Here is a 14,515-nt window from a genome sequence, read left to right as displayed (position 1 = left end):
GGCCTATTATGCTAATGAGTTCCTGCTGGGCTTTCTCTACAAAAAAAGCCCTCTGCACAACTATGTTTGTCCCTCGTCTGCCCCTTCTTCCCCTTTACTCTCTGGTTCATCTCCCCCCCACACACACACACTGTGAGAGACCTCTTATAAGAGTTTTTGGGCTGATGATGCTATAGAAATAAAAACGTTACGAGTTCCTGCATCAAGTCTGCCTAATGATTAGAACTATGATCTCTTGTTCCAAGCCAAGAACGGCTGGTTCGGGCTTTGGGAGTTCTGGGCTGGCACAGAGAGCATGTGTAGACTTAAAACTTGCCTGTTTCAAAGCGGAAATAACTTCTGCCTTCCTTCGAGGCATGTACTTTCATTGGAGTGAAAGCGCTTTTATCAGAAACTATTGAAAAATACACTCCAGTTGACATTGAAGTGTGATGATCTTGGTTTGTGTTTTATATCTGGGCTTTTAAAAAAAGTTATGTTTAAAATTCATAGCACTTTCAAATCCTGATAAAAGAGCCTAATTTTCCAGCTTGCTTTGTTCAGTGTAATATATTTTCTAAATCCATTTCAGGCAGCTCATTCCCCCCCCCCCTTCTCAGTTCGGCAACTTTCCTGCAAGTTTGCTAGACAATAGACTTTTTATTAATAAAATTAGTGAACAACTGGCTGCTGATGCTGGAAAGCATCAAAGTTAAGCCATAGAATCATAGAGTTAGAAGGGATCTCCAGGGTCATCTAGTCCAGCCCTCTGCACAATGCAGGAAATCCACAAATCCCTCCCCCTCCACACCCCCAGTGACCCCTGCTCCATGCCCAGAAGATGGCAAAAACCCTCCAAGATCCCCGGACGAGTTGCCCTGGAGAAAAATTGCTTCCTGACCCCAAATGAGTTGCTGGAACTTGGCTGTGGTCACACGGAGCATTAGCCATGCTACAGAGACGGAAGATAGGTGGATTTTCCGGGCGCGATCACACCGCAACATCTGGGAAGCGTAGAGCTCCCATTGGCGAACCCAAGGCTTCCTGCCGAAGATGCGGCTTAAAAAATTTTAGGGCGCCTATTCCCCCCCCCCCCCTTTCCCATTTCGGCAACTTTCCTGCAAGTTTGGTTAGACAATAGACTTTTTATTAATAAAATTAGTGAACAACTGGCTGCTGATGCTGGAAAGCATCAAAGTCAAACCATAGAATCATAGAGTTGGAAGGAACCTCCAGGGTCATCTAGTCCAGCCCCCTGCACAATGCAGGAAATCCACAAATACCTCCCCCTCCACACCCCCAGTGACCCCTGCTCCATGCCCAGAAGATGGCAAAAACCCTCCAAGATCCCCGGCCGAGTTGGCTTGGAGAAAAATTTCTTCCTGACCCCAAATGACTTGCTGGAACTTGATTTGCAATGACAAGGTGCAGCAAAAGTCCTGGGGGAGCAGCTGATGGTGTTACATTGTTGACACTAAACAGAGGTGGACCCCAGGGCTATTTTTGGGCAGGAACGCACAGGAACGGAGGTCCGGCTGGCTCCCAAGTTGGCCACGCCCAGCAGGAACTCATTAGCATAATAGGCCACACCCAACAACAGAAACTCATTAGGATTGGCTACAATTAGGGGTGTGTGGCCTAACATGCAAAGGAGTTCCTGCTACAAAGAAAGGCCCTGGGTTTTGACAACAAACAAGGTAAACAGAATAAGAAGCAAGAGGTGGGTGTGGCTGGATGACCACACTTCTGGTAACATGGGAATGCAGCCTAATATGCTAATGAGCTGTGCTGGCAGGGGTGTGGCCTAATAGGCTAATGAGTTTCTGCTGTTGGGTGTGGCCAATTATGCTAATGAGTTCCTGCTGGGCTTTTTCTACAAAAAGAGCCACTGGACTCCATCCCACGACTGAGACCTCTGGGAGCCCCACACAAACCACTCTGAGCTTCCTAAAAGGAAGAGTGGAGCATAGGTGGTGGTGGTGAAAAGTGCCGTCAAGTCACAGCTGACTTATAGCGACCCCTGATGGGGTTTTCAAGGCAAGAGACGTTCGGAGGTGGTTTGCCACTGCCTGCCTCTGCATAGCGACCCTGGCCTTCCTTGGTGGGCTCCCAGCCAAACACTGACCAGGGCCAACCCTGCTTAGCTTCTGACAAGGCTGGGCTAGCCTGGGCCATCCAGGTCAGGGCAGAGTATAAGTACAGTTAATAATTATTTCTGGAAGATGGATGGTACTGAAGACCTTCTAGAACGAGCTCAGATTCTAAAAAAAATATAGATCGTGTTCATTCATGAAGCTTTATCAGAGATGCAGTTTCTTTGGAGGATTCGTGCTCTTAATTTCATTCCACGGTGGCTTAGTTCAGACATGATGTTGTAGGAGATCCGTGTAAGCACCTGTGACGCAGAACTTCACAGGGTTCAGTGCAGTGTGGAGTGAGCGGGGAGGGCGTGTGTGTCTAACTTGCTTCCGTTTCAGGGGAAGCTTCTTGTTTTGGGTGGGGCCAGTGTGGTGACGTGGTTAAAGCAGGGGTCCCCAACATGACGCCCGTGGGCACCCTGGCACCCACCAGGTGTTTTTAGAAAGTGGGCGAGGCCAGGTGGGACTTTTGCCCGGCAAGGCTTCTGATTAGCCATTGGAGATGGGCTGTGCAGATTTTTTTTAAACCATTGCTTTGCACAAGGATCTTCACTCACTGCGTGACTGAAGGTAAGCCGTGGCAACCGTTTTGTGGCTGGCTCCACCTCCTGTGGCAGCCATTTTGTGGCTGTGCCCACCACATTGTGTCAGCATTCCAAAGGTGCCTGCAAACTCTGAAAGTTTGGAGACGCCTGGCTAGAGTTTAAGACTGGGATTGGGGATCCCCAGTTTCAAATCCTCATGCTGCTATGAAGCTCACTGGTTAGCCTGCCAGCCTCTCCTGAATACTACCCTTCCACGGAGACAGATCTACCACAGAGATCTTTTCACAGGCTCCAGTTTTATCAGAATGCTGGGAGGTATGTGTGACCACTGGGTGACGGAGTGTTGGACTGGATGGGCCTTTGGTCTGATCCAACATTGGCGTCTCTTATGTTCTTATGTATGCTTGATACTGCTGCCAGTGTTCTCAGAAAAGGACAAATCATGCAGGGTATGGAGAAACCACATGGATTGTAGAAGGACCTTTAACTGAGCTCCTGGCATCCAGTCCCGATGTGGGCCACACCCGTCCCATCTCAGTTTCCAATCACTGTGTGCAAAAAAGTCTTGAAAGGGCGGATAGCCTGCACTCCAAGCTTCGAGGTCACGGCCCCCACCTCTCTCCAGCCAGGAAGAGGTGGGGGGGAGGCTGAGTGGTCGCTCTTGGGGGCAGGGCTTCTGGCCGGCGGGAAGGAGACCCTCCAAGATTTGGGCACCTCCCGCCAATCCAGGAGGGTCAGGAATCCAAGCCAGAGCGGGGGGTCGTCTCGTCTGAGAACCAGAGCGAAGGTGGGTGGGAGGTCTCTCTCTCAGCCTCACCTATCTCACACGGTTCTTGTGAGAGTTAAAATTGCCTTGAGCAGCTCAAGCCAGATAAACTCTTAGGCAAACAAAATTCAGTTAAAGTGCAAAACAGGATGTGGCGAAGCGGGGAAGGGGACAAGATGTTCCAGAACATGGCTGATTAAGCAAAAGCAGTTGTCTTCAGAAATAGAGAAATATTTGTCTTCAGAAACGGAGAAGTTGTTTTGCAAGGATCAGGAGACATAAGGACATTCCAAATAAGGGCAAAAGAAATGTATGCTTGGCAAATGCACTTATAAAGGAAATTTAAGCTTTGTGATCTGTAGACATCTGTGCATGTCTAAAAGTTGTGTATCTCAACCTATAAAAGGCTGCTGCCTCGTGTGCTTGGATGGAGTCCTTGGGTTTTGCTGCCAAGGTCCACTTTATTGCAATAAAGTCGTGTCTGCTTCTGGTATCTTACTGGTGGTGTTCATCACTGACTGTTGGCACACCGGGCACACATTTGGCTAACAGTGTGGAAGGAGGAAGAATATATGCTTCTCTGAGCTCCTGGAAAGAAGTACGGGGTGGATATTGTTTGAACTCTGAAACGTCTTCATCTTTTTCCATTGTAAATTGTTTAGAAAGGTAGTCCACAGTTATTTTTAAAAGCAAATCTTGTATCACTTAGGAGGTGAAACTTCAAGATATGGTTGTGCTAGGTTCATTAGGAAGCCCGATCAATAGGGATGCCAGCCTCCAGGTGGGATCTGGGGATCCCCCAGAATTACAGCCCCTCTCCAGACTAGAGAGATTAGTTCCTCTGGAGAAAATGGAGGGTTTGGAGGGTGGACACTATGGCATTGTACCCCACTGGGGACCCTGTCCTCCCCAGGCTCTACCCGCAAATCTCCAGGAATTTCCCAAGCTGGATCTGGCACCCCTGTGTCCCCCAACCCTACATATAAATTATACAGTACTGGATTGGCAAGGGCCCCCCAGTCCTGTGCAACTTTGATAATGTCCCAAAGACAGAAACATGTCTTTTCTGTACTGTGGTATTATCCTTTCTTTTGAGCTGTGTTCAGCAATGAAAAGCTTCAACCCAATTTTGGCTCTTTGGCATTGTGGTTTCTAAGGCAAGGACAGTGACGTAGAATCTAGAATCATAGAACGGGAAGGGACCTCCAGGGTCATCTAGTCCAGCCCCCTGCACAATGCAGGAAATTCACAAATATCTCCCCTCCCCCCCCCAGTGACCCCTGCTCCATGCCCAGAAGGTGACAAAAAACCTCCAGGATCCCCTGGCCAAACTGGCCTGGAGAAAAATTACTTCCTGACCCCAAAGTGGCGATCAGCATTTCCCTGGGCACGTAAGAAAGGGCTACAAGAACTAAGCACCGATGCATTGTGGGCTGAAGGTCTCAGTCACATCTGGAGGATGGAAGGCAGAAATTCCAGTGGAGGAGGAGGAGATTGGATTTATACCCCGCCCTTCACTACCCAAAGGTGTCTCAGAGCGACTTACAAACTCCTTTCCCTTCCCCCCCCCCACAACAGACACCCTGTGAGGTGGGTGGGACTGAGAGAGCTCTGACAGAAACTGCTCTTTTTCAAGAACAGCTCTTATCAGAGCTACGGCTTGCCCAAGGTCATCCAGCCAGGTGCAAGTGGAGGAGTGGGGAATCAAACCCGGTTCTCCCAGATTAGAGTCTGCACACTTAAACACTACACCAAACAGTGCCCATCCTTGAAAGCATCCTGCTGATGTTCATTTGATTTTTTAAAATATTTACGTACCCACCTTTTCTCCCTAATGCCTGGAACCCAAGGCAGATGACAACACAGGATAAAGCTGCCAGATACCCAGAAGAAATACAACAGAAAATAAGAGTTCCATCCAAACAACTCCAAACGGTGCTATCAAATTTCCTTCTTCACAAAGACCCAGGTGCTTTTAAATAAATCTGTCGTTGGTTCGGTTGGTGCCACACCACAGTTGCTTCCCTTGTTTTGGAAATCGAAGTGCTGAACAGCCAAATGTGTCCTGAGGCCTTTGGTCGCCAAATGCCGTTTTAGATGTCCCCGGAATGGGACGTAGCCATGCATAAGCGGTTTCCACACCGCTCTGGTGCTGTACGAACGAGACGGTTGTTAGTCTTGGGCCTGGTAGAATAGAGATGGGTGGTGGGTGGGGGGCGGGAAGTGTGTGGCTCTTGATTAACACCGTCTCTGGGCAATCCAATCTGGACTTTCACGAGTGCCGTTTGAAAGCCTTGCAATGAAAATCGGTGGTACAAAAGAGCTTATGCATCAACCCGACCGTTCTGCATTATTTTAAATTGCAGACTGTGTCCTTACTCTTTATTAAGACTAAAGCAACTTGAAGCAGTCTGGGGTTATCGGGAGATAATCACGTCCCCAGGGTGTTTACAGCACTTTGAAACACAAAGATTGTGATTACTCCCTTGATTGCCGTACGGCTTATTATTCTTTACTGCTTAATGATGGGGCCATAATATTGTTCTTCGATATAGCTAGCTCTGAATACCGCTCTCCAGTTTTAATCATGTAAATGGCCGCGTTTACAAATGCAAGAGGCTTTTAGCCCACGTTGGAGCTGAAGGGCATAAGAGGAAGAAATGCTCATGCACACTTCCTTGAGGCTACATCTGTGCCAGTTAGGGCTTTCCTTCCAGTTCAAGGTGGTTTTTCTAGGATTGGCATCTCTTTGGTTTCACTGTAGAAACCTGCCAAATGCTTCCTCTGTCTTTACCACCAATTTTTTTTTTAAACCAGGAAATTCTCCCCCCCATGGCTTTTATAGTGTCTAATTCCAGAATGTGGGATTTGCCGGTTCGAGTCTTTAGCACCAAAAGATACAAATTTTGATGCTAGAGACTAAACTTGACTGCCTGAAATGGTTGGGCCCAGATTTTTTTTTCCTTTTTGTTTCTCCATGTTGTGCGTTTGGAAGAGACAAGTGGGGGCTGATTGGCACCAAACTTCTGTGTTGTGTTGGGCCTTTTACTGGGTCCCTAACCTGGATGGCCCAGCCTAGCCTGATCTCATCAGATCTCGGAAGCTAAGCAGAGTCAGCCCTGGTTAGTACTTGGATGGGAGACAATCATAGAACCTTAGAGTTGGAAGGGACCTTCGGGGCCATCTAGTCCAACTCCCTGCACAATGCAGGGAATTCATAAATACCTCCCCCACACCCCCAGTTGACCCCTGCTCTATGCCTAGAAGAGGGCAAAAATACCCTCCAGTTATCTTGACCTTGGTCTGGTCCAGTGGGGCTCGTTCATAAGCTCCCTTGGAGGTGACGTGATCTGGTTCTGTCTAACCCACTCTCCAGGGCTATTTTTGAGCAAGAACGCACAGGAAGGGAGTTCCGGCTGGCTTCAGAGTTGGCCACACCCACTACAGCCAAAACCTCTGTGTGCGTGGCTACAGAGGGAAGGCCTGGAGAGCGACACCCGCCCCCGCAACTCCAAGGCAGGGTGGCCCTGGAAGGATCTGTCCAAGGGCTAGCTTGCCCGGGCTCCTCGCAGGACAAAGCCTTCCAAAGGAAGGCATGTGGTGTGGCCTAATATGTTAATGAGACATGCTGTCGGGAGTGTGGCCTAATATGCTAATATGTTTCTGCTGTTGGGTGTGGCCTGTTATGCTAATGAGTTCCTGCTGGGCTTTTTCTACAAAAAAAGCCCTGCTGACACCCAAGATGGCTGAATTGGTGCAAATGCTCTATAGGTCTTCACTGATAGATGTAACCATATGATCAGATCTTAGCCTTTTTGTTCAAATGTGCTCTCTCTCTCTCTCACACACACACACACACACACATTTTAACTCTTTAAAATACACACAAACAAATCCTCCACCAACCACTAACTAGATCAATAATAAATCCAACGTCACCTTATTTATAGAGTTAGCATGAATTGTGCTTAACAGCCTCTATTTTGGAAACAGTGGTTTATTTTTTATTTTTATTTTTTTTGCTATGTGCTTCTAAGACCCCATTTTCATTAGTGGGGATATAAAATGTTAATAATACCTTGATATTGTAATGCTCTGCGGCCGCATAGATCTTCTGTGTCCTTTCTGGAAATCCTGCGAGCAAGGCCCTTGTTCGTATCATAAATAGAATTTTCTCATGAAATAAAAAATGTATTGTTTTCATTGTTAGAAGATGCCACTAAATTGGCTGAATGTTTGATAATCACATCTCAAGCTGATTATTCTGCTAATAGCCTTAAGATATTATTTTATTTTTCAAAAAAACAAGGACATCGCTACAGCCCTAATACTAGTGTGTGTGTGTGTGTGTGTGTGTGTGTGTGTGTGTATATATATATATATATATATTAAAGAACCCTTCTTGTTTCTGCAAAGTCTGAATGAGATTTTCAAAATTGAATAATAATTTGATCCGTTAATCTTTTGAAGCTAGTAATTTTATTTTCCCCTCTTTGCAAGTCTCCGAGGCTCGCAAATGAATAGAGCTTCATTACTAGAGCCTGCGTTTAATAACCATTATCCATTATCTTGTAATTAAGACTCCCTGTAACGAATCATGAGGACAATGCAAAAATACATAGTACATTTCTTTAATGAACTGGAAAATGTTCATCTTGTTCTATTTAGTAATGAGTAGCTGAATAGTCGTTAAATCCACTGGAGAATAGAGCGAGATGGATTTTGAAGACTATCTGGAGTTTGCGGTTAATCTATTAGAATTAAAGTTTCATCTTCTATTTTTATCAACAGCCGATTAGAAGCCCTTCTGTTTGACCAAATTGATTAGGAGACCCTATACAAGGGCAGATGTTGTTTAATGAAAGTTTTTAATGAAACTGTACCACAGAGATTTCTAATTACCAGACTTATGAAAGCTTTGACTTACCTTATCCTGAAGAGATGCGTGTGCATGTGTCATTCGGGGGGTGTCGGGCGGGAAGGCCATTATGCTAAAAAGGCTTAAACTCTGCAATTAAATGGAAAAACGCAGAAGTAGAAGTTGGTGCCATAATAAAAGTTTTCGATTTGCTTTTCTGGAAAAAAAAGAAGGGGAAAGAAACTTTGGCCAACCAGCTTGAAGAGTGAAGTTGAAGAAGGTTGCCAGACCCTGATCTGGAGATTATCGGAGCTCGGAGTTAGTGGAAGCACCAGCAGCAGCTGTGGTGTTTCCTGCCCCAATGGCTCCTTTCCCCATCTTTTCCTCACCTGCTCCAGGGAACAGCTGCTGTTTTCCTATAACAGATGGAAATGAAGGTGATAAGCACAGCGGAGAGATGGCAAGCCTAGTCTTACACCCCATCTCTTTTAACATCAACAGCCCAAAAGCTTTGCTGGGCTTCCACCACACTCACAGCCACTAGATTTTGGGGGAAGGAGCAGCCGAGGGAGACAGTGTTTCTGTACACTTTGTCACACTTAGCGGTGTTATAATGAATAACTGTTTTCCTGTAACGGGCAAAGCTTGAGCCAGTAATAGATAACGTTGGTGACTCCCTCCCTCCCCCTTTTATTTCCTCCAAGGTTCTGATTTCATCAAGACCTCCACGGGAAAAGAAGCCGTTAATGCCACTGTTCCCGTAGGGCTGGTAATGGTGAGAGCCATCAGAGATTTCTTCTGGAGAACTGGCTACAAGGTAACTCGAGTACCATGCCTAAGTTCGGGGTCAAGTGTGTCTAAAAGGTGGCACACTCTCAAAGAATCATAGAATGTTAGAGTAGGAAGGGACCTTGCAGGTCATCTAGTCCAGCCCCCTGCACCCATAGCCGAAAGATAGACCTACAACATACCCGAAAGATGGTCGTCCAGCCTTCGCTTGAAAACGTCCAGCGAAGGAGCATCCACCACCTCCTGAGACGGTGTTAGGTCCTCGGCAGTGTTCCCTCTAAGCTGAGTTAGCGTGAGCTAGTTCACGGTTTCTTACCCTCTGGCTCACACATTTTTTTGTCTTAGCTCAGGAAGGATGGCTCCAGTCCAGAGCAAACTAATTTATGCAGTAGCCAAATCACCTGCCTGCTCACAATTTTTAATGCTGGTAGCTCACAAAGTAGAATTTTTGCTCACAGGACTCCACAGCTTAGAGGGAGCATTGGTCCTCGCTGGATCCATTCTTCTTCTTCCTCCTCTTCTTTCTCCTCTCCTCCTTCCTCAAAATGTATACCTCCCCCCCTTTCTGCCCTCATGAGGGTCACCAAGGCCCATTACAGGGTTCCCTCATTAGGAGAGGATGTATTTTTTGAGAGCCAGTTTGGTGTAGTGGTTAAGCGTGCGGTCTCTAATCTGGGAGAACCGGGTTTGATTCCCCACTCCTCCACTTGCAGCTGCTGGATGACCTTGGGTAAGCCATAGTTCTGTCAGAGCTGTCCTTGAAAGGGCAGTTTCTGCCAGAGCTCTCTCAGCCCCACCTACCTCACAGGGTGTCTGTTGTGGGGAGGGGAAGGGGAAGGAGTTTGTAAGCCGCTCTGAGACTCCAAGTGAAGGGTGGGGTATAAATCCAATCTCCTCCTCCTCTTCTTCTTCTTCTTTTATTTAGAAGAAGAAGAAGAAGAGATTGGATTTATACCCTGCCCTTCAGTCGCAAAGGAGTCATCAAATGACACTTGATGTATCCAATGGATTGTTTGTTCCTTTATTGCATTTTGACTCAGCTGTCTTCCATGGAGATTTGGATGCATGCATCCACCCTTCCTCGTTTTACCTTCATCCCCTGACAGGTTAGAAGAGAGGTTAGGGTTGCCAGCTTCAGGTTGGGAAATACCTGGAGATTTGGGGGGTGGACCCTGAGGTGGGCAGGGCTTGGGAAGGGGAGGGACTCCAATGGGGTATAATACCATAGAGTCCATGTTCCAAAGTGGCCATTTTCTCCAGGTGAGCTGATCTCTGTCGCCTGGAGATCGGTTGTAATAGCAGGAGGTCTCCAGCCATCCCCTGGAGGCTGGCAACCATAAGAGAGGTTGGCGGCCCCAAGGTTGCCGACAGAGTTTGAGGGCTGAGCGTGTGTTCAAGCCGGAGTCTTCCATGTCAAAGTCCAATAGTCCGTTTGCTATACCACACCGGCTTCATCTTGGCCCTTAAAGATGAAGCAACCAGTAGGCATTTTTTTTCTTACAGAAGCCACAAAGTGTTGCAAGCACCATCCGTCGGCTTCCTAAGTTGCATCTTACAGAGGTGTTCCATATTTCCCTATGGTTCAGAGACGCTAACAATGCAATCCTAAGTAGAGGTTTGTGTGTCATTAAGTCATAGCTGACTTATGGCAACCCTGCAGGGTTTTCAAGGCAAGAGACATACAGAGGTGGTTTGCCCTTGCCTGCCTCTGCGTAGCCACCCTGGACTTCCTTGGTGGTCTCCCCTCCAAGTATTAGCCGGGGCCGACCCTGCATAGCTTCCAAGATCTGATGAGGTCAGGCCAGCCTGGGCTATCCAGGTCAGGGTTAAGTAGAGTTACATCCTTCTCAGTCTACTGTTTTCAGTGGACTTAGATTGGTATAACTCGGTTTAGGATTGCCCTGTACATTCCAGTCAAGAGTCTGAAGTAGCTGACACTGCACTAATTGCTCAGAGGAGAATACCCATTGCAAACAAAAACACATAGGCTGTGGTCACACGCACTAAATAATCCACTTCCAATCTCCTTTAGTTCACTTTCCAACTGGATTTTGCCAGTTCACACAGTAAAAATCCAGTTTGAAAGTGGATTGAAAGTGGATTATTTAGTGTGTGTGACCGTAGCTATAGAGTGCATTCTTTCATAGAAGCAGAGTAGCTTTCAACCAAACTCCAACATCCTTTACCAGGCTCTTTTCACGCAGAGCTGAGAAAACCAAGTAGTCCTGCCACAAGCCAATTCACTTGGATTGGCTAAGCAGTTCTGTGATTTAAAACGGAAGAAACCTTTATACAAACTCTGGTTGACAGATACTGTTGTTTACTCTGAAGAAGGTCAAACTGCATTTAGCAAATAATGGGGTGTTACTTGCAAGCTCTTTCAGTTGCTTCGGGTCACAGACCCACATTAGGTTTAATATATTTGATGTGACTTTATGTGGCAAAATGGTATAAATCTGCGCTCTTATATTGGGCAGTGGAGTGTGAAGAAAAAAATGAATGTTGTTTTTGTAATGCAGGAGACATTTTTTTTGTTGCGAGCCTCACTTTATCAACACGTGGTTTAAAAGGGCTCATATTGGAGATGATTTCAACCCAGTTACGTTTGTAAAAACAGGCAGAAATATTATACAAAATAGTCCCCTGCCCATAACAACATGGTTGCCAACTAGATGCTGTCTGACAAAGCAAGGTAGCTCATTGGGCTTTCTTGGCTGCATTCAGATATCATGATTGAACCTTGCATGCCCCCCCACCCATGTGTGGCACAGAGACTGAAGACTTCCTGGTTTGGAATGAATCGTGGTTTGTTGCAAAATGCAAATCAGATGCATTTACCAAATGTGGCTTACCTACAACCAGGATGCCGACAATGCCTTCCTTAGCAGATTATACCTTTCTATATCTATTGAAATTGATGGGCTTGGAATGGTATAACTCTTTAGGATGGCACTTAAAATCATCTAATCCATATATGCAAGAGAACAAACCACAGTTTGTCCTTTCACCTGATCTGGAATCTGCAATAAACTACAATTTGAAAGCTTCTTGATCTGGGAAAACTCCAGTTTGTTGTGAAACCCATATTGGGCCAGATAACAAACTGTGGTTTGCTCTCTTGCTGCCTAACCGGAGTGAAATGACTTGCAGTACCATCCCGAAGCAGAATTGCCCCCTTCCAAATCAATTGCAATCCATGGGCTTAGATTTCATTGAAATTCTGGTTGGTAGGCAAGCCACAATTGTTAACGTTCACCTGACTTGGATGTTGCAACAAATGCTAGTTTGTTCCTTTAAGAAATCTTTCCTCTCCATGCTGAAGTAGGGAGGGGAGCACCACGGGTCAGTCTTGTTTCATGCAAACGACGGTTGATTTGTGAAGTCTGAGTATAGCCCCTCAGACTAGCCTGCCCAGCTGGCTTTAGCAAGACTTGGGCCCTGATGGTGGCTTCACTCAGCCAAAGAGCTTCCTCCAACCCCGGTAAATACAAGCTAGATAATTACGACAGCCCCGGGAGTTCACAGAACACGTGGGCAGGGAGAGCGTGCAATGAGCAAGCAGCCCCGCCCCCTGCTTCCATACAGTTGGCTGTTTGCAGGGGTGACTGCCAATGCTCCCTCTAAGCTGTGGAGTCTTGTGAACAAAAATTCTATGTTGTGAGCTACTGGCGTTAAAGTTGTGAGCGAGCTATCTGGCTGCTGCATAAATCAGTCTGCTCTGGAGCCATCCTTCCTGAGCGAAGACAAAAACGTGTGAGCCGGAGGCTAAAACACTGTGAGCTAGCTCACACTAACTCAGCTTAGAGGGAACATTGGGGGTGACTGCATGGAGAAGTGGTTATGTGTTAAGGCTTGCTTCCCATGATCAGCAGTGCCGCTTTGCAAACATAGCTGATCACAGGGAGAGAGAATTTGTGTGCCCACTTCCTCCATGTGGTTGCCTCTGCAAGATGGCCAGGCAACTGCATGGAGGCCTAGAGCAGGGTCAGCATGCACACGCCCGCTCGCTCTCACTGAGCGTTCCGTGAATCCATGGGGCCATCATATGTACCAGATGACAGTGTCAGGAGTGGCCACCTCTGCTGCTCACCAATTAACTTCTTTGGTGGTGCTTCTTCAAATACTTTAAAAAAGAACAAGGCCGCTTAATGCTAACGCGCAGATTTCTGGGTGAACTGGGAAACTGTCTGGGACAAATGCTTCCTGGTTTGAGGGGCCGTGGCTCGGTGGTAGAGCCTCTGCTTGGTATGCAGAAGGTCACAGGTCCCATCCCTGGCATCTCTAGTAAAAAGGACCAGGCAGTAGGTGATGTGAAAGACCTCCGCCTAAGACCCTGGTCAGCTGCTTCCACCTTAGTGCTTACCTTGATGGACTGATTCAGTATAAGGCAGATTCATATGTGCTCGTAAGGACCATTGTCTTGACCAGGGCTCTTTTTGTAGAAAAAGCCCAGCAGGAACTCATTAGCATAATAGGCCACACCCAACAGCAGGAACTCATTAGCTAATGAGTTCCTGCTGTTGGGTGTGGCCTGTTATGCGAATGAGTTCCTGCTGGGCGTGGCCAACTCGGGAGCCAGCCGGAACTCCGTTCCTGTGCCTTCCTGCCCAAAAATAGCCCTGGTCTTGACAGATCTTGTTCGTCATCTTCTCGGTTGGGTTCAGTCCTTTAGTTCAGGGGTCCCCAGCATGGTGCCCGTGAGCGCCTGCTGACACCTTTCCTGCTGCCCGCCTGGTGTTTTCAGAAACTTCTGGTGTTTTCAGGCTTCTGATTGGCCAGCGACCACTGCATAAGGATCTTCACTGTCTGCCGGAAAGCAGGCTGCAGCAGCCATTTTACAGCCGGCTTCGCCTCCTGCAGCAGCTCTTTTGTGACATTCCAAATGTGCCCCCAGGCTCAAAAAGGTTGGGGAGGGGGACCCCTGCTCTAGTTCCGTTGAAACAACGGCATCTGATTGCCTTGGAGAAAGCCTCCTCCTCTTCGAGGTCGGTCAGTTTATTTATTTGTGACATTTTAGCCCATCTTTCTCCCAACAAGGCACTGAAGGTAGGCGATATAACCATGAAAACTAGGTTTATGTTCTTGATTGCCTCATTTGCTCCTCGTGGCAGTGAGACTCAGCGTGCTGTAGTGGTTACACTGTTGGCCTAGGATCTGCGGGATCCAAGTTCAAATCCCCTACTCTGCCATGGAAGCTTGCTGGGTGACCTTGGGCCAGCGACAATGCAATGCAATGCAATGCAATGCAATGCAATGCAATACAAGAAACTCGTGGACCAGTGACAATGCAATGCAATACAAGAACTCGTGGGCACTCAATGAAATCGCTGAGCAGTCGGGTTAGAATGGATAAAAGGAAGCACTTCTTCACCCAAAGAGTGATTAACACATGGAATTCACTGCCACAGGAGGTGGTGGCGGCTACAAGCATGAACGGCTT

General features: G+C 47.1%; 1 protein-coding gene across 2 annotated transcripts in view; it reads left to right on the top strand.

Moving 5' to 3' along the window:
* The window catches only part of DERA (deoxyribose-phosphate aldolase (putative)), a 64,877-nt gene that overhangs the window by 41,780 nt on the left and 8,582 nt on the right, over positions 1-14,515 (top strand). For both annotated transcript variants that reach the window (XM_015427407.1, XM_015427408.1), the window contains one exon: positions 8,991-9,103. In XM_015427407.1, the coding sequence (XP_015282893.1) occupies positions 8,991-9,103 (113 nt within the window). The remainder of the gene's footprint in view (positions 1-8,990; positions 9,104-14,515) is intronic.

The sequence above is a fragment of the Gekko japonicus genome, unplaced genomic scaffold (genome assembly GCF_001447785.1).
Source record: "Gekko japonicus isolate JY-2015 unplaced genomic scaffold, Gekko_japonicus_V1.1 scaffold2338, whole genome shotgun sequence".
Lineage (NCBI taxonomy): Eukaryota > Metazoa > Chordata > Lepidosauria > Squamata > Gekkonidae > Gekko > Gekko japonicus.
Note: the sequence above shows the minus strand (reverse complement) of the source record. Positions and strands in the feature narration are given on the sequence as shown.